Genomic DNA, 26,027 nt, shown 5'->3' on the forward strand with positions numbered 1-26,027 from the left:
TCACTAATATATTTACACAAAACAGTCACACGAAACTAACCTGTTTCCATGTAGCAGGGCTTGGAGACATCATATAAATAACATCCTTACCTTGTCATCTTGATGACGGGGTAAAGCTCTTTGGTCATATGGACAAGGTTCAGAAGGTCCGGGGTTCGAATCCGAACACGTGAATTTTATATGACATCTTATGGCCGTTATATGCATGCCATTTATTGCTGAGAGCTGTGTTTACACGTGTTTACACAGAGCAGTCACTATTAAACCCGAAGCTAGACTGTACGCATTCCATTTATTGCTGGCAGCTGTCACGTGTTTTCACAGAACAGTCACTATTAGACAGTCACTACAAAACAGACATTTCATTTAGCTCCGTCAGTTGTCACATGTTTACACAGCACAGGCACTTTTAAACACGACACTAAACTCTGCTTTCCATTTATTGTCGTCAGTTGTCACATGTTTTCACAGTACAGACACTATTAAACAAAAACTAAAGTGTCAGGATGCTATATGCTACAACAAACTGTCACATGCTTTCTCGGTACAGTCGCTGTTAAACGCGAAGCTAAGCTGTCTGGATCCCATAAACTACAACGAGTTGTCACATGTTTTCACAATACATCGCAATTAAACACGAAACAAAACTGTCTGGATCCCACTTTTACTGCAGTGAGTTGTCACAGGTGGTATATAAGCTAAGCGATTGTATGCCAATTATATTGTGGTCAATATTCCCTAAAGCAAAAGTGAAATTGAGGTAATTTATTTGGTTGGTTATGCATTTTGTGTGTATGTCTTTTGATTGACACCGTACTCAGCAATATTATAGCCATACGATACCCGGATCTTTACGGGTAGGTTTAGTGATCGAGAGGGTACAGTGAGTGAGTTTTCATGCAGCAGTCAGGAAACTGATTCCTCTATACCATCTGTCTGTAAACCAGTGAAGATCCGGCATTCTTGTTGTAAGAGACAACTAACGGGATCGGATGGTCTGGTTCGCCGACTGGGTTGAGACATGTCATCGTATCCCAGTTGCGTACGTCGATGTTCATGTTGTTGATCACTGAATTGTCTGGTACAGATTCGATTGCTTATAGACAGACGCCATCTAGCTGGATTATTGCTGAGTGTGGCGTAAAACTAGGCTCACTCACCCCAGCGGTCTGTATTATTCAAGATAGATCAGTGAAACCAATTACCAGAACCACCACCGTCATAAATTGGGGGGAATGTTATCTGCTCGGGCAAGGATCCAACCCTAATCCCCTCTTGTCGACTCAAGTACAGGATTCCTTCAGGAATCCGCAGAGGAGTCCATCATTATTCCTTTCACAAATACAGCATTTTACCCAACTCAAAATAACCCCACTGTTTTCGAAGAACGTTACGCAGAACACGAGACACCAATAAAACAACTAAGCATATTTTCTCACGATGCATTTCCCAGAAATGATTAGCCACAAAAGGGATCGACGGCAGAAATAGATATCATCAGATCTTCACCGGATATTACTGCATGAAATTCCTGTGTTGAATGCATCAAAATTACATTCGCGTGGGAGGCTTAACGAGGCAGAATTAATCACGCCGTGTTTGCGGAAATAACGGTACATGACGCCAGGCAGGGTGATGTAAAAAGCAAGTCGAAAAAACCAAGAATTCTGTTAGGACTGCCATGCATGGGGTGCTACGAGAATAGTAATTGGCGTCTTACTGACGACTGTACGAAGTCTTGCAAGGTTCCTGGAAGTATTGTAGTGCCATTATGGGTGGAAAAACAGCATAAGCGCCACTGCCTTTGTGAGTGAATGGGTGTGGTTTTGCGCCTCGTTTAGCAATATTACAGCAATATCACGGCGGGGGACACCAGAAATGGGCTTCACACATTTTAACCATGTGGGGAATCGAACCAGAGTCTTCGGCGTGACGAGCAAACGCTTTAAACATAAAGCTAACCTTACGCCCCTGTACCTTGTGAGTCCATGTTCCTCTCTCACCCACGCACTTACTTACGCACAAATCACACGTTTACATGACTCGTTATTTTGAATGAAATCACAGTTGGATATTTCACACTAACCTATGCTTGTCGGGTGGTCACACTCGTATCCCAGTTGCCTAGTAGAATGCTGCTCATCACCGGATTGTCTTGTCCAGATTCGATTATTTACAGATAACCGCCATATAGCTGGAGAAATGCTGAGTGTGGGTTTAAACAGAAATAATGAAAAATACGAAAAAACCCTAAGAATACAATTTTCCAAGACGGAATATTGTTGAACGTAGAGAGTATTTTATGATACTTCCTTCACCTTTTCTGCAGCGCCGTTCATCCGTGCGGCCCAGCCGGGTCCTTGTATTCCACAGCGGCGGACATGGCAAAGTGGGTTCAGCTGCTTCTCAACAACGGCAAGTCAGAGCAGGGCGTCCAGGTGTTGGATCCTCGTGTTATAGCCGAGACCCAGGAACCTGGTATGGCGGCTCCGGTTCTTCAGGACAACCTCAAGCGACCGACGTTTCCTGTTGGAGATGTTCAGATGTACTACGACATGGCTTGGGTGACATCTCTGTACAGAGGTAGGTCCTCTTTAGAAGAAAGTACAGAGGTAGGTCATCTTTAGAAGAAAGTACAGAGGTAGGTCCCCATTATACAAATAAATAGAGGCAGGTTCTCATCAGGAGAATGTACAGAGGCAGGTCCTCTTTATATAGATAAATAGAAGTAGGTCCTCATTTAAAGAATGTACAGGGGTAGGTCCTCATTAGACAAATGTACAGAGGTAGGTCCTGATTAGACGAATGTACATTCTCGTCATTAAGAGGTTTGCTCTCTCTATACAGACACTTATATTAATTAATATCAAATCTCCTAAAACTGTATTTGGAGCCTATTTTGTGGTAAGACTGCTGTTGGGCTTAACCGCAGGGGCGGGGTTCGATACCCAGAAGCGTCATGCCAATGATTTCTGGAATAAAACAAGTCTTTATCCTTTTGGAAAAGGATATGACATTCATTTCTATTTTCATCAATGTTCTGAAACTGAATATTTTGGAATTGGGAGTGGAGTCGGCAGTGGGGTAGCCTAGTGGATAGAGCGTCCGCTTGTCATGTCGAAGACCCGATTTCGATTCCCCATATGGGTACAATATCTGAAGCCCATTTCTCGTGTCTCCCGCCCTGAAATTGCTGGATTATTGCTAAAAGCGGAGTAGAACTAAACTCACTCACTCCTTCTGGAGTCGCCCTTTTAATGGCATTCTGGTAAACAGATCTTTGCTGAATTAAAATTCCTTTCGTTTTCATTTAGGTTTCAAACTGGTCTGGCACTCGGGGGGCATCATCACACACTCATCGCGCCTCTGGCTCTTCCCAGACAAGAACGTCGGCATATACGCCGTGGTGAACGGCCCTCAAACGCATGCCAAGTCCCTCGCCCTCAGGGTTATCATGAGCTACGCGGCTGACATCCTGCTTGGCGAGGATCCTTGGCTCAACGCATCTACCATCTGTTCCTACCCAGCCCCGTGGAAGGAAGGGTTCGAATCCACCAGCCCCCCTACCGTCACGGACACCACCGTCGTCACTGCACGGCCAGCTCAGGACTATGTGGGGTCGTACTACCACAGAGGGTTCGGTGAAATACGGGTGGAGCTGAAAGAGGATGGAGAAGACGCTCTGCGGATGACGTTTGGGAGGTTTGGCAAGCTTAATCTGTATCCGCAGTCGGAGACAATGTTTCACGGTCGCTTCTACGGCCCGTTGTGGTTCATGAGTGATTCTGACAACCAGTTCAAGCCAGAGATAGTGGAATTCGTGAAAAATAAAGACAACAGGATATCTGGTTTAATATACTCCATAGATACCGAGTACAATAGCACCATGTTCAGCAAGGGGTCTTATTATCCCCTGGACACAATACAAACATGGCCGTTTGCTTGCCCGCAGTCCTCCATTTCATCAGTGAGCAGGTTCTCTCGTGGACTTTTGATCGTAACAATTTTGACAAGTCTATATTTTTATCCCAGACAATGTGTTTGACCTCTGAGGTACTTATCCTGAGAGTGTGGCTGAGGTGGGTGGACATTGGCAAGCTGAATATCGAGGTTGATGGTGGGTGTCGTCAAGGTTGGGGATACAGATGAGGGATGCAAACTGGAATGACGTGGAATGGCCTCAGACGCTGGATTGGCATAAAAAAGATGGGCTGGTATCAGGTCTGGAAACGGTGGAGGCCATAAATTGGATTAGGGTTGCCTTGGGTTAGGATTAGGATAAGGATAATGGGATTTGGTGGGATTAGTTCAGATGCGGGAAGGCTCATGAGGATAGCATCCTTGGAATTGGATGAGATGGTTTCCGATGTAGAAAAGGCATAAATGGGGATAGGGTGATATGAGAATCAGGAAGGGTGGAGGAAACAAAGATTTTTTCGATGGGGCTGTGTTAAATGGGATCGAATGTTGGAGTCAGGATAAAGGCGGGTTGGGATGTGGTTGTATAGCTGTGGGTTAGCTGAGTGGCGCTGATCAACAATGATACTACTTCTGCTCTGGAAAGGGTCACAAATCACAAAGTCGATACCTTTCAGAGATATAATTGAAGGGTATTAGATACACCAGTCTCAACTAATCCACATTAAAGTGTTTGCATATGCAAGGCTGAAATCCAGGTCAGGGGAAACTCGTATACACGCACATATATCGGACAGACGGGGCTCTGGCTCGGTGGACTTTACAAGTACTTTCGTAGCCCTTTGTATCTGGTACTTTCTCCATTAGCCGTATGTATGCTCATGAACAATGTTAAGAATACATAGTTGAGATGCTCCAAAATGTGGTGGCTTTTCTGTCAAATATCCGTGAAATAGTTACGCGCCTTATCAGGGCCGGGATCCAGTGATTGTGAACTTACGTCTGTCAGCACCAGTATTCATGCTCGTTGATGACATGAAAGTGTTAAACATGTACCTTCATTCATGGTAGGGGAGGTGGGATAGCCTAGTGGTATACCTTTCGCTCGTCACGGCGATGACCCGGTTTCGGTTCTACACATGGGTACAAAGTGTGAAGCCTATTTCTAGCGCCCCCCTCCGTGATATTGCTGGAATATTGCTAAAGCGGCGTAAAATTAAACTCGCTCACTCTTTCATGGTACGTTTCCCACCACCGCAGTACAGTGGAAATACAAAGGAGTTTTAACTCATTGCATTTGTCGTCTGATGCTCCTGTGCGATACATGTTTGTGATCCAGCCCAAAATTGCTCTATTAAGTCACAAAGGGTATCATAACACCACCTCAATAACCATGTATGTCTTCGTAACGTGTAATGGCCATCCAGGACAACATGAGCATTCGTATTACGTGAAATTATCATGGACACAACAGACACCATCTACACATCCAAGACCGGTTGCAGTATGGCCATCCTAGCCCTACAGTAGGACACATTCCCAGGTTCTTCAGGATGGGGTGGTCTGATCGTTAAAGCGTCCGCTCATCATGCAAAAGACCTTGGTTCGATTCTCAGTATGGGCAGAATGTGTGATGCTCATTTCTGGTGTCCATCGCCGTGATATGGATGGAATATTGCTAAAAGCGGCGTAGAACAATGCTCACACACTGTTCCATCATATCACCCGTCAGGAAGATAAGACGCTTTGATTGACCATTGTCCAAAGCCATTGACCATTGTAAGAACTCACTCGATAATACAGATAACGAACAAGTTGAAAAACGTCTTCATTAACTGTCACAAGAATTTAGTCATTTGCAAAAGATCATGCTTGACCAAGATATCAAAAGTGTGATTTTGTTGATATCTCCATCATGTTGCTGCTGTGACCACGTTTTACACTTCTCGACTTACTGTTTTTCTCGAGGTGCACTCGAGATACATATGTCTTGACAATATGTATAGAACTCAATGATACCTTGGTCAATTATTTTGGATATAGATGCATAATAATAATTTCTCATAATAATGTCTATCTATCCTTCGCTTGGTTGTATTCGGAAGAACATGACTACTGTCTCTTTACACGAACTCCGATTCTCTCTGCGAGTTCGATATAATGAGTTCATGTATATCCTTTTTCAGCTCTTCTCATGTGTATATATCACACTTCGGGGTAGTGAACGATGCCATATTGAATGTCTGTATATATAGAATATGACGTTATGTAATTTTGACATTGTGGTCAACAAAACAAGACGTATTTCCAAAGACATATTCATAATGCTTAACTTTATATCTTCAGTATATAATTTAATTACACATTTTTGTCGCATATATCACTGTGTATTTCTTGTACATACGTATTGTTACGCTTGCATCTATCATGTTTTAACAGCTGTTCGTAAGTCACCCTGTTCATTTAGAAATAAAACATACCCCATACTTAAACGTATTATTTTCCAATATTGAGGGTGGGAAGCATCCTACCCAGTATGGTTAATGGTAATGGTATCAAAATTTTACTAGACATGGTCAAGCGGGCCAGTGACTACTTAGCACACTGACTCGTATCCTGGGTTGATATCAAGAGAGAGAGAGAAAGGGGGAGAGAGAGAGTGAGAGAAAGAAAGAGTGTGTTTGTGTGTGTGAAAGAGAGAGAGAGACAGACAGACAGAGAGAGAGAGAGAGAGAGAGAGACCGTCGTAGAAGAACAGACAGGTACAGATAAGTGAGCGGATATAGATTCCATGGGTTGGATTTGCGTTACGTATCGTTAGTAACTATCAGCTAAGACAGGTACATGTGTGGATTTAGTCTAAATGCGCATCTGTTAGTATTGGTGACTCGCTTGTGAAACAAAACAAAAAAACCCGACACATTTTTATGATAACGAGTGAATAAACCTTGTGCCTGTCCATGATATTTCAAAATACTGGTTATAATATGTATTTTAACTATGATAAAGCAATCATAGGACTTATAAGCAACTCACCTGTAATCACAAATGCAATTGCTACGTCCTCCATTGTTACTGTAAACACCCACACCCACCAATCATAACCATCCCTGTTAGAGTGATCTAACAATGGGTGTTACTGGTAGGGCATATCCATTTTCCCGAACACCTAGTGTCGTAACTGATTTTCAGTGGTTCATTCATACCTACTAAGCACCAAAGCAAACGAATGTTGCAACAAATATGAAATCTAAAAAATGTAAGCATATATATTTATGTCTTCTATTTAAAACCTCAATTAACTCAAGAGTTGTGTTTCTTTCGCTGTTCAGTATACTATGAAAACGCTATTTCCTTTTCATCCAGTCCATCTCATCTGAAGACTGGACACTATTATAATATTTTTCTACCCAAGCTGATAAATATGCTCAAGAACATACTTTGATCCATAAGAACGTCATCAGAACCAAGAACTACCAAGGTCTTCTTCACCTTTGATCCATGCTTTGGGGTTACAATTCGATGGATGAACCAGGTAAGCGAGCTTGACATCCCCGATGCCTCGATGTTAGTCGCCTCTTAGAATCAGCATGGGTTACCGAACTGTCAGTTCTAACCCGGAACCTCATGGGTCCCACCATACACGATATGATATAGACCATAAGGGGTCACTCATCTCTCAGTCAGTCTTAATATGACACAGGTCAAACTGTTGCTCATTACAGTCATCTGAACGATAACACACTGATGGACAAAAGACTGTTACTCCCTAAATACATGTACATCTATGTTGACGGTGATGACAAACAAATGTTTATTTTATGCACGTACAAATAGTTGTGACTTTGATTTGTAAAACTTTCAGTCTTTTCAGTACGTTCACAGCCAGTAATATTTTGAATCTAAATTCCAAATTAACGCTTTTGATTACTTAGGAGGTAAACGTATATTGGAAAATTAGAGGCTTATAATGAAATTATAATACCTCTAAATACGGTTTGAAACCGAGCACTTATCCTGAGGTTTTAAATAAATCTCTTATAGGTATCTATCTGTATTGTACCATAACCGCGTTATTTAGTTACAAAAATACATGCTGTGATGGAAAGTCTGGGGTATATAACATGATTGTATACCTCTGAATGATCTTGGGTTCGAATCCGTGTGTCAGCCTCTATGGCTGAAAATGATAACATTGCCATATGCGCATTCAACAATCTCCTACACAAAAAACTATGTAATTTCGAGTCTGGATCAAATAAACCTTGACTGATTTTATGGCACCGACATAGGGGTACCAAAACAACCATCCTGATACGTAACCTTTGAGTCTCCTCCAACGACCACCTTACACAACCGGGACTCATGATTCTAACCTGGCATCTCCTGGTCAGGATTTTCGTAAATTCTGAGCTGTTCCTTCATCTTTGGCAGACAACACCCTACTTAGTTAAATAATTATTCAGACCATTACTGTCCTGATCTCGTACCTAAAACGCATTTTACAAAATGTTTGTTAGAGCTGGCATCAGGTCTGACGGACGAGTCAGCACAAAAGATTATGTATGATATTTATCACAACCGAGAGGAATGCGTGCTCCTGAAGGAAATGTCCGTTAAGAAGGTATCATTGCGAGTTGAAGTAGCCGAAAAGAAATGCCGTCAGAGTCGCCAACAAAATGGCGCCTGCGTCGAGGAGTTGCTTGACGTTGTCAGTCTCAGCAAGACTGGTTAGTAGTGTTCGTTGCACTATTCTCTCCTCCTTGGTCATGTTTGTTTGGGACACTTGTTGAAACCCACATAGCCAGCTAATGACTTTTCTCCAGCATCCTGCAAATGAACGGAAATGTGCAGTTTTCTTGAATCATTTCACGGATATGAACATTGTGTAATTCTTCAAACTTCCCATGACGAATACACCCATGAAGATCTGAACTGATCTTCAGTAACCCATGTTTGTCATAAGAAGCTACTAACGGTATCGTGTGGTCTAGCTCGCTGACTTGTTTACATGTCATTGGTTAGCCGTTGCGTTGACCGATGCTCATGGCGTTGATCACTAGATTGTCTGGTCGATTATTTACAGACCGCCGCCCTATAGCTGGAATACTACTGAGTGCGACGTAAAACTAAACTCACTCACTCACTCACTCTAGTGCGGAATAAGGCCTCTTTGTTCCCTTTGTTTTCCTTTGTTATCTACTTATGTTTTCGAGTCCCAGTTTCAAAAAGGGTGAAAGGAAATGGGGAGTAATGAGGGATTCAAGATCATTGCACCTTGATCTGTACGTGAGAGTCTGCCTGTGCATATCTAGACACAGCGCTATCCCGCTGACGTACAATGGAATATCCCGCTCAGACACATTATGCTTCATATACTTACTTAAGCACACTTCTCAGTATCGTCTTTATTAATGCGTAAACCATATCCATACATAGCGCAATTGGACTAAACAACTTTAAACAGTATACTAAACATATATTTCCAATGAAAGAAACACACCAAATAACTGAAAACTCACAAATTTCCGGTAAAACATACTCGACTTTTGATTTGGAGCGTGCACGAGACTGTCCTGTCAGAAATTTTCTTTTATTTTGAATAAAAGCAAAGAGTAAGAACCGTAAAATTTTCATTTTGAATAGTCCATTTTAAGATTCTTGATTATCTAAAGAATGTATTTCTGAATATCAAATAGATGATTCGCGAAAAGATTAGCATCCGTTCCAAACACATGCAAAGGAAAGTCAATGTTTTGGGCGTCATTTCATATTAAATCCACTCTGTCGTGTGACATGTACACCTGAAAGTGCTTCATATCATACTAAACCCATATCTTACCTTTGTTCCGAGTTGTGACTCTTTGACAACATTCATCATCTATACCAGCCTTGAAATTCATTTTCTCTTCGACGTCGGATTCCACAGGTTCTTCTATCTTCATTACAGTACTTTCGTCGGCGTCGGTTTCCTCATCTTCAGTCAACTCCGGGTCCTCCTCATGCCTCGTCCACCACGTCACACGACGTAGCTGCAACAAACGATGTTGATGTCGTCTAAGTGATGGAAACATTAAAACAACATAGCTTTCGGTCCCATATTTCCGTGTACAGATTAAACAGGTCATTCAATAAAACGCCAATGGCATTTCGAAATGCAGCATACATACTCAAACACCTGTGAAGATCCGGGTTAGAATTGATCTTCAGTAACCCATGCTTGTAGTAAGAAGCGATTAACGGGATCGAGTGGTCAGGCTCGCTGACCTGCTTGACACATGTCATCGTACTCAACATGTGCTGTTGATCACTGTATTATCTGGTTCAGACTTAATCATTTACAGGCCGCCGCCATATATGTGCGACTTAAAACTAAACTCACTCACATACTGAAACATTGTTGTCGATCGGTTATGTGGTACCCTGACTTAATGCAAAAATTGTGTTTGGCAAACATACGTCCCTCCTCGTAAAGGCTTGCGATGCCATTACCTCTCGGGTTGCCACTCTTTCGGATCCACAAATCGTAGTCACGGTTATCTCTCGCTGCCTTGGACTTCTCATCCAAACAACGCCCTCATACCAGTAACGTATACAATCAGTATGCGGAGGGACAATGAACACGAACATGAACACCGCTAAATTGTCTCCAGCCTGGAATCAGTTAAGTTGTCAAACCTCGACAAGACTCACTCACTCACTCACCCTGCTATCATATGTATGATTCATTCATTTCTAGGGCAAATTTGACACTTGACATAATTTGGTATCAAAATCGTTTTTTCTTTGTCACAGAGTCTGTGACTGGACACAAAAGACATCACATGAGATCAGTGAACGAGCTAAATTGTAACTTCACCCCGGCAATATTGCAGCCACATAGTGACATGAAAGATTTTGTATACACAATAAATATTTCAGACAGGATTTGAGTGGAACCATCTATAACCTTTTCCGGTGATCTTGGCTCAGTTTTTAGACTGACAATGATAATGGCAAAGGATGACACAGCCGCCAGAATCAAGGCGAAGTATAGAAAGTGGACATCTTTCAAGATGGCGGGTCTCTCGTCTGCTTCCCCACTTCCACAGAGCGGCGCGGGGAAGATGAATTCCAGACACAGCCGAGGCAGACCAATCGCTATTCCCACCATCAGACCCCAGAAGGCACCCTGTGCAGATGTATCGGGTATAATTTGATCAATACTGTTACAAACAATATCAATAAGTTGAGCGAAATGACTTCTCAATAAATTCTGATCTCTGATCTCAATAACTGCCTATTGCTTAGCGGGCGTTATTGTACTGGATTAAAAGGGAACTGATAACATTTGCCTATGACTTACAAATGACGATTTAGAGATTACCCAAAACCTATCTATCTGCATGAATTGAATTCATTCCCGAACACTACTGAGAGAACAAGACAACAATAGACTCAAACAAACCGGCTCCGTTGTTCTCTTCCAGAACATGCCTAGTAGAAATACCATGGTCCATGGAGGTGCAGTGTAAGCGGCTGTCGCTTGAAGGTATGCCCAGAGTTGTCCCCCATGAGACTGCTGCAGTATGGGTAACCACAGAATCCCAAACCCTGTCAAAGCAATCACTGTGAGACGTCCAACCAGCATAAGTTCATTATTGGACGGGTTCTTCCTCAGATACGGCCAGATGTCTATCGTGAACATACTGCTGGCACTGTTGAAGATGGACGTCAACGTGCTCATCTGGGCAGCCAGGGCTGCCGCCAGCATCAGTCCGCGCAAGCCTGGTGATTAAATTAGAACGTGATACAAACTCCCATCAAGGACCGCAAGCCTGGTAAATAAATCAGAAGGTGAGACATACTCGACTTCCAGCAGTCCCCTCAACCCTGGCAAATAAATAAAAAAGTGAGACACATTAGAATTACCTCTGTCTGACTGATGTCAGGTAGTGGGATTTCATACCACATGCTAATTGTCTTATTCGCGGTTTCCTTTGACACCACACTAGTCAGACCTGTTGTGAACATTGTCACATATGAAGTAACTCTCTGGTCAGACAATAAATCTGGCAGTATCCGGTGAATTGATAGAAGTTAGACAATGTTTCAGCACACTACTCTGGTCTGTCTCAACCTACCTTCTGGCAGTATCCGAAGAGTCAGTAGAGGTAGGCAATATTGCTGCAGCCTGCCCTGTTGTGACACAACCTACCTTCTGGGAGTATCTGGAGCACAAGCAGAGGGTAAGCAATGTTGCTGCACCCCACCCTGTTCTGACACCACCTACCTTCTGGCAGTATCCGGAGGACCAGTAGAGGGTAGGCAATGTTACTGCACCCCGCCCTGTTTTGACAGACAGCATAACAGGCTTCTGGGGATGCACAGGCAACTTCATCTGCAAAGTAGGATTATGTTGTACAGGTGTGCACGAATAAACGTCCACTATCCAGAGCAACAGTTGTGCATACACTATCTAGGGGAACAGAGGTATGAGTACTTGTCCACTATCTGGGAGAACAGCTGTACATACACTGTCTAGGGGAACTGAGGTATGTGTACTTGTCCACTATGTAGGAGAACACCGGTACATACACTATTTAGGAGATTAGCAGTGCATGCACTATTTAGGAGAACAGCGGTACATACACTATTTAGTGGCACATGTACCTGGGAAGAGCACCCTGCTAATCATGCCGGGGATGATCCACAAGAAGAAAGGGGCGATTTTAAGAGCCGCGGCAAATAGGGAACCTCCTTTGGCGTGGTCCATATTCTTAGCCGACAGCGACCGCTGGACGATGATCTGAGACACATGAGTACTACATAACTCAAAATGTAGATAGTTCCAAACCGGTAACGTACTGGACCAGTGTCCATGGAATAAACGGAAATCTTCTTCTTTTGGGTAGCATTGATCAAATACAGTACATGTTTGGAACTAAACAAAGACATCCAACTCTCTAATGATCTGTACGATAAGCACAAAAGCAAATCTGCCAAATCTGAGTGCCCGTGACAAATTTACATGTCTATTTCCGTGTTTTATCCTTGTATTGACGAGAAAGTGCGTTTTATCACATAAAACAATGTTTCATATCAACTTTGAAAGCTGGATTGCACCAAAATAATTAATTTTACTTAGCTGAAAACATTTAGTGAAAAACTGCATTTAACGCAAGGTCCAAAGTATAACGAATGATAACCGTATCACACACATCGCCATCAGCGTTGGACCACCATCCGACATAGGTACATAGTATATCAGCATATTCATCAACAAAACCTTCCCTGTTTCTTCTAAAATGTTAAACACCTAACATGAGTAGTAGTAGTAGTAGTAGTAGTGGTAGTGGTAGTAGTAGTAGTAGTAGTAGTAGCAGCAGCAGCAGCAGCAGCAGCAGTAGTAGTAGTAGTAGTAGTAGTAGTAGTAGTAGTAGTAGTAGTAGTAGTAGTCTCGGAACGTGACGAGACACTGCTATACATGAAGTCACCTGGTCACTGCACCACACCCACAGTCCAAGGATGCTTAACCCTGTTAGGGCCCCTGGCCAGGGAATGTCTCCTGTGATTGGGTGGCGCCATATTTGGAATGAGTCGTTCCGGGGAAGTCCACATGAATACAGAGATGTATTGGAAAAAGTATACTTTGCTGCTGCCAACTGGTACTTTTCGTGCAAGCCCTCAAATCCACCAACTTTAGCGAAACCTGCGTTAAAAACTTATACATGTTACACTGAATAGCTGGTAACGTAATATCATTGAATGCATTTAGTTTGAACATGGTCAGTTTCCATTTCACTTTCATTCGATGGGATAACAGAATCAAACATGTCAACATCAAGCACGTTCATCAGCGTCTAGACATCCAATGACTTGTTGTCGTTGATCTCTCGTTAATCTAGCCATAGCTGCTTTGTCCAGAAAACAGTGAACCATTATCATTAAAGCCGTCAGTCTGAATGCATGGCTGATACATGTGCATCTTGATTTCATTGCTGTGTTTGTGCGAACTCTTCGATTTCCATACACAAAAACATTTCTAACCTCAACTGCGAGCAGAAACAGACTATGTATGACCACGATTCATGTTTCCTTCGAACTTCCGCTGTATTTGTTTGGGTTTTTTTGTTTTTAAAAAATACATACTTTAAGCACTCCATCGATGCTTCAATGTCATTTCCAATTTTACGCAGTTTCTTTCTTTATATAATATATCTTTCAGTATATAATAAGTCTATCCCAGTAAGTTGACATCCTGTTTTATACTACAAGTAACAGAATACTGTCGAGAGTGGTGAAAACAAAAAGACAGTATCCCAGTCTGGCAAGGTGACATCTTCACCACGTTATGATGTTACAGTCACATGCCGGCTCCATTCTACGTCGTCACACGTTATTTCGTAGAATTTTAACAATATTCCAGTAATATGGGCTTCAAACCAGAATGGGGTCTGACATTGAGACCATGAGTGGCACCCAGGTCTTTGATGTGATGAGCGAACGCTTTAACCATTAGGCTATCCAAACGCCCCCAATGGTTACGCTTTTGTAACTCTGCATTTTAGGCGAGTGACAAGAATATCACGTCCATGTACCGTTTGTAAGCGTCGTTGTGACCCTGGTCTCTACCGTGGGCATGTCACAACGACCTGAACCAACGTCGGAATAGAGGTTGAAATGCGTGGTGTCAATCTATACTTTCATTCAGTATAACCTTGCTCAGTGTTTATTCAACATATTAGTGAATATGTTAGACTAGTCTGTATTTTCTTATGTGAGTTTAAATGGGACGCACAAACCTTTTGTCGAAACCGTAACAATATGAACGTTTTCACAATGATGACCAAACATCGTAAGTGTATGTTACTTACCGGTGGCTGCGAGAACGGTCGCTCCGATCAGGAGCACAACAGTTTGTAGAGTGTCCGTGTAGATCACTGCTGCCAGTCCTCCTGCAAATACAAATATTCCCATAGTCCATATGCATATACTTCCCGCATTTCCTCCAAAAGGATCTCTTTCAGCTCATGTTGTTTTATACTCAGAATACTTGCATATATTGCAACGCCCGACATGATGATTCATTTTGTATTGGTAATATAATCATAAATATAATTATTCAAATATGATAACAATAAGACATTAACAATGCATGTAATTATTCAAATATAATACCAATAAAATATGATTTATTATGATAGTAAAATATTTTTAATATAATAATAGAATATCATGTACCATAATAAATGACATAAATGACATATAATTTAATATAATAGTGTCAGTACATTACATGAAATAAGATAAATTATATATATATTAATTGTTTCAAATCATCATTTCAAGTTAAATCGTTGTAAGTCCCCTTTTACCCAGGAGAGCATGTTAAATCTCAGCTATAAACAAGAATGTGGTGTTGTCAATGTGGTACTGACCCAAGACGGTGTATAATGCTGTTACTGTCAGTATACCGGTGACACAGTAGTACATGTTCCATCCCAGCAGTAGCTGTATAAACAACGCCCCCGTGTAGATCTCAGACTAAAGGAAAACACAGAGAGCATGTAAACATTCCTCATGAAGCTTCCACTACGTCTAAGGCGCATCCAGAGAAGGGTGTAGGGCTGCGCCCCACCCCCATCCCCCCGCCCTGAAATTTTGTTAAATAACCATTAAAAATGAAAATGAAGTGTGCCCCTCTTCTCAATTGTTGCAAACAAAACATGCTTTATGAACACACGGTGAGTGAGTTTAGTTTTACGCCACTTTTTGGAATATTCCAGCAATACCACGGCAGGGAACACCGCAAATGGGGTTTGCACATTATACCCATGTTGAAACTCGAACCCGTCTCTTCAGCGCCACGAGCAAACGCTTTAACCACTTAGCTACCCCACCGCATCTATTCGCCGTTAGACACGTCAGTCGTGTGAAACATGTAAAACGATGTTCATTCAGATGAATGATGACCATGACATACAAAATAACGTGCGGAAAGACCACGTCAGCTGTGTGAGATGTGCACGTTAACCACCACGCACGATGATTGTGTCGCACCCAACGTCCTCCTTACCGAGATACGCGTCAGGATGTACAGTAGCAGGGCGAGGACAGAAAGGTAGATACGTAGTCGTCGTCCCCCAAACCTCCTGTGTAGATACTCCGGCATCGTGAACGACTTGCAACAGAGGGATACAGCACGCTTACACCTTCTCCAGCTACGTCATTTGTAGACTGACAGTAACATGCAATGCATTGTGCATTCTTGTCACAAAATAACCTTTGGAAAACATTTACTGTTTCAGCCTTTGTTCAATATTCCACTCAGCATTCTTTCAGCAATATGGCCATGAAATTATTTTAGTCTGGACAGATTGACACCGTGGCCATCGATTCACTCAAAAGTGAACACAGTGACACTTATCAAGCAAGTCAGCTGTCCTGACCACCCGATTCTGTTAGTCGTCTCTTACGACATGTTGTGTTGTGGAGTAGGGTCAATGGATTTGTTCAGGTTACTGACTGATTAACTTTTATTTACATCAATGTCGTGATGCTTATGCCAGGTATTTGAAACATTAACCGATCCTCGTGCCATTCACATATCTTTATTATCACATAATTTACACACACAGCGAAACCTCGACTACCTGACTACCGAGGGTTAACTGTACAAAGAGGGCTAATACTCTGACACTTACCCCACTCGCCACGTACACTGGTACAAAAAGCCAACCAAGGGCTATCAGTAAATATATGGCCTACAACAGAAACATAAATGGATGTCAGTGACATCAGCAGTTTTCTCGGTTTAATACTGCATGGTGATAACAATCAAATCTTGAAATAAATGGAAAAAGAACCTATAAAGCATTTCAAGAACACATACTCACGTGCCATTCATACACCACCACGGAGTACCCGGATGCAGCAGCCGCTCCGGCTAAGCCAATGAACATTGGCGCTCCAACGTTACTTGCGAACAGCGAAGCACCCACCTGGAAAGGGAGGCAAATCTGTCTTTGAGGATATTCATTCATTCATTCATTCATTCATTCATTCATTCATTCATTCATTCATGCATTCATTCATTCATTCATGCATTCATTCATTCATTCAATGATCCTTCAGTTATGCAAACAATCAATCGATCAATCAATCAATCAACGTCCATTATGAGTTAGATGTAGACATCCTCGAACTGAGACTGTTCGCATCGTTGCTACCTGTAGAAGAAGAAGCGTGTCCCAACATTCTATTGAATTGTGACAAGACTTAAAGGTGGAGATAAATATCTTACCGTGAGCCAGTTCATACTTTTCCCCGCCAGAAAGTAGCCCATGGCTCCCTGTCTGGTTGGCATGAAGGCGGACTGAAAGTAGGTAATCATCGATAACTGATTAAAGATGTATAAGAGATACAGTGGATAAAACAAAGCAAGAAACACACTCATTGTAGATGAAGAATGATAATAACTTTATGGATATACGACTTCTTTATTTCGTGAAGGGCGACGTTTCGGTAGTAGAATCTTTGTCGAAAAGTTGTATATCATAAAATGATCATCATTCTTCATCAGTTCAACTTCTAAACTGACCTTCATTATACCGGTAGAAGGTAGAGCGTATAGAGAATCTCACCCATGTGTCTACTGATATCAAATATATTCACACGAGTAGATAATGTAACATATATCCGAGACTTGCAGAGGATATTTTTACCTTTGTCAACGAGTGTTGACATACCTGACATCGGTAGGCATAAGGGTGAGATTCTGTTTATCACCCCAAATCATTTTTCAGTAGTTTTGAATGAAAAATGAACATCTATGAACACGGTTCTGACATTAGATTTGCACTACAGCGATGTCATTGGATTGTTACCTCATCAACTTCATGACATCATAGCATTATCAGGGCATTGTACAAAATCTATACTCAAAATGATATCTCCTAGGAGATATCATGCGATCTCACACAATCTCTCTTGTGGAACACAGTTTTTGATGATAAAACTATATAGCTCACACTTAACCTGAACGTCCATTGACAGTGAAGACTGAGGTCACTATTGATATTCATTATCATTTAGACAGGAAAGTTCATCTACCATTTGGTAGCCTCGAGTAGGTGCAATATTGGTGATGCGGCTTAAAGCAACATTTACACACTGTACCATCTCAACTGAGAGCCACACAAAACGAGCACTCGACAAAATGACAAAATATTGTGTGTTTTTCTACGCAACGTTTATTATCATTCTAATATTCTAATATATAAGATGAAAAAGTATGTTGACAACAATTATTGTTGAGCCCCTACATATCATTATTCATATTCATATCATAATCATTTTTATTTCTGTGGACATTCTGTGCCTTGGTAAGCACCATACACTAATTCATGCATGCACGTGCTATTGTATCTAGTACATTAAAATACGAGTGAAGCAAGTATCAGGTTTTTATAAACTGCCCTCTCAGCTTGATATCTTGGGAAATCAATTGCATTCGTTGTTTATAAGCAAATATGGGACCTCCTCAAGTGACAACTGATCAACGATATCAAGTTATTATGATGATGAATGATGGCATGTCACTGAGGACTATTTCAAGCGATGTAAATTATCATCCGTCAGCTTTCAGCTGATTGGCCAGAAAGCAGCACACTGTTGACGTTAAAGACCATCAACGGTCAGGATGACCAGTGCTGACCACGCCTTGGTAGCATATAACCTTTCTCAGAATCCTAAAGCTTCAACCAGTCATGTCACACGGAGTGCACTACGGGGGTGGTCTGTAACGTGATTGTTTTGCTGAAAAGGTCGCCATACGTGCCAGATGTGGTTGACGTTGAACCGACAAACAAAGTCACGTTTCGACGTTGCGATCGTACCTATAGCTTTTCATCGCACACAAGCAGGAATATCTCTGGATATCATGCGGTATACAAATGTCAAATTTATTATCATTTATGTTCCCTGAGTAATGAATGAATGAATTGTCCTATTTCCTCCAATAATGTCAGAGAGTACATTGAATGACTGCATGAGTATAAAATACACGATTATGTACAAATCATATCAAAATGGGAAAGAAAGTTAAGCCCGAGGAGAAGCAGATCGACCTTATTCCGGAACGATGCATAGAGATTTTTCTTTCTACTTGGACATAAATTCTACAAAAAAGACCCCTCACAGATCTGATATTGTGATCGGTGTTTCATGGAGCATTATATGTATATTGGGTTTTGACTTAGAATGCAATTCATTGATTCGCTGTTGAGTCAAACAGACTTTAGTTGAAAATGATAAGCACCTGGTTCTTCGGTCAAGTACCCTGTGATTTAGCTCTTTTCTTTTTTATATTTCGTACAATTCCGATCACAATAACTTGAGTATATATACTACTACAATTAAAAAAAATGTAAAAAAGAAAGGAATATACTTTAATATATGTCTGAATGTTCACATTCCTACACTGTAGAAATGAAAACATCATGATTCGAATTTGGAAATGAACATAATATAAATACCAAATTCAATTCCCTACACACAATCAGCTGTGATTAATAATGCCTCACTCTTACATGCAGTGGCAGCAATTCACAACATCCGCGAATAAGCGAAATAACCCATAAACATACATGAATTCGCACAGCATCTGGCATTGTACTGACTGATTCCAGCATTAAAGTCTGGGAAAATATGATCTGTGTTATAGTCGGAACAGTCTTGCTATCGTCGCCAGAATGTACGTTGGTAGTATTTTATATGCTCGAGACATAGAATTGCAGGAAGTACAAAAGACCCATGGCATATTTGAAAAGAACTCAATCAATGTTCACTTTAACAGGCCAAACAATCAGATGCTTAATATCAATTCCACACAGTGCTTAAGTCATAATAATATCTCTATTCATCGTTCTGATGCGTGTAAATACATATATAATGAATCTAAGTGGATGCATGTTGTCACTGCAATGTCAATGTTAAGCTTTTATAAATCGTGCATTCATGAATAATGCAGCGCGCATCTAAATAGCGCCAGCTCAGCATCAATCAGTCTAATTCCACAACAACTACTAGTTGTGACTGATTGAGTGAGAGTAGTTTTACGAAGCACTCAGCAATATTCAGCTGTATGACAGTGGCCTGTAAATTATTAAGTCTGGACCAGACAAGCCAGTGATCAACAGCGTTAGTATCCATCTACACAACTGGGATACGAGAACAAGTTAGTTGTAAAGCCATGTAAGAATTAGTATATATTTAAATGGGGTTTAAGTGCATATTAAAAGAACGAATAAAGTAACCAGCCATTTGGTTACATCAGTACGAGACAGATGGAACTGATGCGTTCACAGACGCTGGGACATCGGTCTTCAATTTCTTGCTGAGTTTTTCGATTTAATGTTTGATGTGTGTATCAGCTGAAAATCCGCTTCCCTGTTACGCATGGAAATGAAATATATTCAGAAACTACCAAATCATATCTAATCTGTTAACAAGCTTTGCATTTTTAACATTAGCATGTTTGTGATGTCAGAAAAATTATGCTAAAACATGAAATGCTTCATGTCACACTTGATGAAACATAGAACCATGTGGTGGAGATCAAACGATTTTCCATGTTACTCTGTTTGAAAATGCTCTGATGAAAGTCTTTTGAAGTAAACTTTTATACAGCAAATGTCAAAACTTATTACAGCCACTACTAAATAAATATTGTAGATAACAATATGTCGTGCTTGTATTACATAACAATTGTGACTGGCGATATGGCGTACTTTTATTAAACAACAATGTGAGGAGCGATATGGCGTACTTGTTTTAAATAGCAAAGAGGCGAGCATTATGTCGTACTTTCAAATAACAATGTGACGGGCGATATGTCGTACTTCTTTTAAATAACAAAGTGACGAACAATATGTCGTACTTTTACGTGACAATATGACGGGCGATGTATCGTACTTTTTTTAAATTGTAGCAAAGTGACGAACAGTATGTCGTACTTCTTTTAAATAGCGAAGTGAAGAGCAATATGCCGCACTTCTTTTGAATAACAAAGTGATGACCAAACGTCGTACATTTAAATAACAATATGACGAGCGATGCATCGTACTTCTTTTGAATAACCCAGTGACGAACAGTATGTCTTACTTCTTTTGAACAGTAAAGTGACGATCAATAGGTCGTACTTCTCTTAAATAGCAAAGTGACGATCAATAGGTCGTACTTCTCTTAAATATCGAAGTGACGATCAATAGGTCGTACTTCTTTTGAATAAGGAGGTGACGATCAATAGGTCGTACTTCTTTTAAATAATAAAGTGATGAGCATTAAATAAAAATTGGACGGGTGATTTGTCATACTTCTATTAAATGACAATGTGAGGAGTGATATGTCTCACCTTTGCCGTGCTTCTATGAAGTAACAACGTGACTGGCAATATGACACGTCTGTATTAGTAACAACGTGACTGGCAATATGACACGTCTGTATTAGTAACAACGTGACTGGCAATATGACACGTCTGTATTAGTAACAACGTGACTGGCAATATGACACGTCTGTATTAGTAACAACGTGACTGGCAATATGACACGTCTGTATTAGTAACAACGTGACTGGCAATATGACACGCCTGTATTAATAACAACGTGACTGGCAATATGACACGCCTGTATTAATAACAACGTGACTGGCAATATGACACGTCTGTATTAGTAACAACGTGACTGGCAATATGACACGTCTGTATTAGTAACAACGTGACTGGCAATATGACACGTCTGTATTAGTAACAACGAGACTGGCAATATGACACGTCTGTATTAGTAACAACGTGACTGGCAATATGACACGTCTGTATTAGTAACAACGTGACTGGCAATATGACACGTCTGTATTAGTAACAACGAGACTGGCCATATGACACGTCTGTATTAGTAACAACGAGACTGGCAATATGACACGTCTGTATTAGTAGCAACGTGACTGGCAATATGACACGTCTGTATTAGTAACAACGTGACTGGCAATATGACATGCCTGCATTAATAACAACGTGACTGGCAATATGACACGTCTGTATTAGTAACAACGTGACTGGCAATATGACACGTCTGTATTAGTAACAACGAGACTGGTAATATGGCACGTCTGTATTAGTAACAACGAGACTGGTAATATGGCACGTGTGTATTAGTAACAACGTGACTGGCAATATGACACATCTGTATTAGTAACAACGAGACTGGCCATATGACACGTCTGTATTAGTAACAACGAGACTGGCAATATGACACGTCTGTATTAGTAGCAACGTGACTGGCAATATGACACATCTGTATTAGTAACAACGTGACTCTGTGGATTAGTTGAAGGTTGATACTGATTGTAAACAGTATTATTTTGAATATCTGCACAGATGCACCTCAATTTAATTATAGCAAATTTGAGAGCTCCGACACCCAAAATGTCAGCCACAGCAAATGTCCTAGATAACTCAGAATGAGTGAACATTTTTTTAACAGAAGCTAAAAGTGGTTGTCAATGAGTATGGTAAAAATATATGAACGTTTATGTTCTGACATAAAAAATTTATTTTGAGTGAAAAAACACATATCATGGGTCATGTCTGTTGCAGCTCGACCAAAAAAGGGTTAAAGATAAAAGTGATTGTAAATGGACTATATAAGATTAGAAGCACTGTCCATATAGATATAACCTAGGATAGAACATACAGCCGTTATAGTCACTTGTATCAGTATATAAATGGCAATAAGTGGGTTTCATCTTCTAATGTGTGCCTTGTTTCTCACAAAGGTGACGTAATACTTTCATACGCTGCAGCATTTTTATTAAAAAGAAACAATATGAAGCGAGCATTGTAGATAGTGGGATATTTTTTTTACATCTTGTTTAGAACCGTTAACATGAACATATGTAAACTAATATATGGTTTATATGTTTTATCGCAGTTGTATCACTATGTAGTAGTGATAGTAATAATATACTGGACAAATTAAGTTAGGGATATTGGTATTTTCATGATTGATATTGCATCAGTGTGTCAATGGATAAATAGATCATAATTTCAAAATTTACGTAAGTTCCTCACTATTTTTATCCAGGACACATAGAGTGATCATAATTCAGGTGTTCGTATGTGATTAAATATTCGTAAGTAATTCAAATATTCATGATTGAAATATCTTTTAAGTTCATCATCACTAGACTGAAAAGTCTGCAATCGTAAAATTACCGGACTTAGACTCGGTCTCAGAGCGGACATGGAAGGCAAAATAAATTTCTGCCTGATTTCGCAAAGATGGAGATATTCTTATCTGGTCATGTTTGTGTCACATCTTCGATGGGTCTATCTCTGAGAAAGGTCAAACTCTGGGGCATTACTGGTTCTTCCTGACTGTCTTGTCACACGCGACACACTTTATGTTCAGCTTATAAAGCACAATGAGTCATGGGACCTATCAAAAACTAATTAAAACGTTAGATTACTCACAAGTGTAACTGTCACCAGTGACTCTTGTAATCATTAAATGAAGAGTTGTATAACCAACGGTAAGATGCTCTGAGATATTTAATCATAAAATAAACAATTAACCCCCAGGCGATATGTCTATATAAACAACACTGAGACACTCTGAGGTATATTAGAACTGTTTCAACAACAAGTAATGGATTTCTTCTAATCTTACTATTTTCTATTAGTCTGGCCCTTTTGACGTTACCTTGGTCCTTTTGACTTTTCAAGTTTTGGGCCTTCTGTCCTTTGGCCCTTTTAACCAGTCCCCATTCATTAATTGCCATGCTAAATGCCAATTATTCGCTGAAAGATAGAAACCCCTTTCCCTTCCAGTTTTCAGAAAAAGAAAATGCGGTTATAAAGTAGAGACTGCTAATATATAATATCTAATCCGAATCATCAGCACTTCGAGGTCCAATCTCCTATATCTTTTATTATATCCAACAGGCGTATACTTATAAGAAATAAATCCGGCGATTTTCAGTTTTTTTATTTTATGCTTTTGAGATTTTAACACTCACGTTCATGTTTACTTTGTGCGTATCATCCTTCTCCAAATATTGTGTTTATAGCGCCTAGTTAAATTCTACCACCTCTCTTGTATGGAGACACGTTGTATTGACAACACTGTCATGCGTGTAATTGGCTATTGCATACTTACACCACTACAGCATGTCATGTACCAATCTAGAATATAACATCATCACGTACATTTCACACACAGTAAAGGCTGGGTACACATTAATAAGGATACGTAAACTTCAAAGATGAATGCGTATAATTCACTTTATACATTCATCTGATATCAGGGCCCATTCGCTGTTATATGCAGAACGTGTATATGAAACGGGCAACGGTCTGCCTTGCAAATATTATCTGGGTTCGATTTAACGTTAAACCTGTTGCTGGAACGCTTCATGCAAAGTCGGACCATATGAGTACACAATGTACTTACCCATATCCCAACGCCGATAACCAAAACAAAATACGCCACTAAAGCCACAACATCGCCAACCTTCAGATGCTCCACCATTGTCTGAGGGGATGAGGTGTCTCTCTTGCAGAATCAGCACGTATGGACGCGGATGGCCAGGTGAGAGTATATGGGATAGTTTGTGGACACGTGACCGATAGAAGTGAGGTGAATAAACAATAGAAAATACAACCTTGTCCACTGGGTCGTGAAGTGTGTCAGTTATCAAAGATTGCTGATTTGCTGTCAGTCTCATGAATGAACATTTCGTGTGTAGTCAAAGGAATGGTGTTGCATAAAATATAAAAAACAGTTCAAAGCAGATAATCAGTGATGTAAGTTATGTTATCATTACACAATGCCATTTCAAAAAGTGGTCAAATGTAACATATTTTATATTTGGGATTACACTTTCTTGATAAAGTACAAAGTCAGCCGCCGAACCCGCTCAGTCACCGCGACTTCCACACATCGTGTGCTGTCGATTAGGTGCCTGACTCTGAGTGTGTGGGTTGAAATCCCGGATCGGACCCAACACAAAAAATGGTGTACTACTAGAAATTGTACTTAACCAAGTAAGAGAAATACCAAATATAACATATGTTACGTAAGTTATGTTGTTGTCGTCTTTGATGTAAGTTGTGTTGTGGTAGATATGTATTACTTGCTTGTGTTTGATGTGAGTTATGTTGTGGTAGATATGTATTACTTGCTCGTCGTTGATGTGAGTTATGTTGTTGTGGTAGATATGTATTACTCGCTTGTGTTTGATGTAAGTTATGTTGTGGTAGATATGTATTACTTGCTCGTCGTTGATGTAAGTTATGTTGTGGTAGATATGTATGACTTGCTCGTCGTTGATGTAAGTTATACTGTTGTGGAAGATACTAGTATGTATCACTTGCTTGTCGTTGATGTAAGTTATGTTGTGGTAGATATGTATTACTTGCATGTCTTTGATGTAAGTTATGTTGTGGTAAATATGTATTACTTGCTCGTCGTTGATGTGAGTTATGTTGTTGTGGTAGATATGTATTACTCGCTTGTGTTTGATGTAAGTTATGTTGTGGTAGATATGTATTACTTGCTCGTCGTTGATGTGAGTTATGTTGTTGTGGTAGATATGTATTACTCGCTTGTGTTTGATGTAAGTTATGTTGTGGTAGATATGTATTACTTGCTCGTCGTTGATGTAAGTTATGTTGTTGTGGTAGATATGTATTACTCGCTTGTGTTTGATGTAAGTTATGTTGTGGTAGATATGTATTACTTGCTCGTCGTTGATGTAAGTTATGTTGTGGTAGATATGTATGACTTGCTCGTCGTTGATGTAAGTTATACTGTTGTGGAAGATACTAGTATGTATCACTTGCTTGTCGTTGATGTAAGTTATGTTGTGGTAGATATGTATTACTTGCATGTCTTTGATGTAAGTTATGTTGTGGTAAATATGTATCACTTGCTTGTCGTTGATGTAAGTTATACTGTTGTGGTAGATACTAGTATGTATTACTTGCTCGTCGTTGATGTAAGTTATGTTGTGGTAAATATATACTACTTGCTTGTCTTTGATGTAAGTTGTGTTGTGGTAGATATATATCA

At 40.4% G+C, this 26,027-nt stretch overlaps 2 protein-coding genes across 2 annotated transcripts in view; one reads left to right on the forward strand and one right to left on the reverse strand.

Annotated features, from left to right (window-relative positions):
* LOC137274351 (uncharacterized) overlaps positions 1–6,410 on the forward strand; it is a 42,191-nt gene extending 35,781 nt beyond the window's left edge. The window contains exons 4-5 of the mRNA XM_067807502.1: positions 2,330–2,583; positions 3,315–6,410. Coding sequence (XP_067663603.1) covers positions 2,330–2,583; positions 3,315–4,045 — 985 coding nt within the window. The 3' untranslated portion in view covers positions 4,046–6,410. The remainder of the gene's footprint in view (positions 1–2,329; positions 2,584–3,314) is intronic.
* A 1,305-nt stretch (positions 6,411–7,715) lies between these two features.
* LOC137274350 (sodium/glucose cotransporter 4-like) lies at positions 7,716–24,485 on the reverse strand. Its single transcript, XM_067807501.1, has 14 exons — positions 24,408–24,485; positions 17,204–17,275; positions 16,797–16,901; positions 16,605–16,664; positions 15,977–16,081; positions 15,339–15,444; positions 14,775–14,855; positions 13,395–13,609; positions 12,571–12,706; positions 12,191–12,298; positions 11,366–11,685; positions 10,868–11,089; positions 9,761–9,950; positions 7,716–8,748 (listed from the first exon to the last, which is right to left on the reverse strand). The coding sequence occupies exons 1-14, from the start codon at positions 24,483–24,485 to the stop codon at positions 8,546–8,548; spliced, it is 2,001 nt and encodes a 666-aa protein (XP_067663602.1). The 3' UTR covers positions 7,716–8,545.
* Positions 24,486–26,027: the final 1,542 nt, after the last annotated feature.

The sequence above is a fragment of the Haliotis asinina genome, chromosome 2, assembly GCF_037392515.1.
Source record: "Haliotis asinina isolate JCU_RB_2024 chromosome 2, JCU_Hal_asi_v2, whole genome shotgun sequence".
NCBI classification, from domain to species: domain Eukaryota; kingdom Metazoa; phylum Mollusca; class Gastropoda; order Lepetellida; family Haliotidae; genus Haliotis; species Haliotis asinina.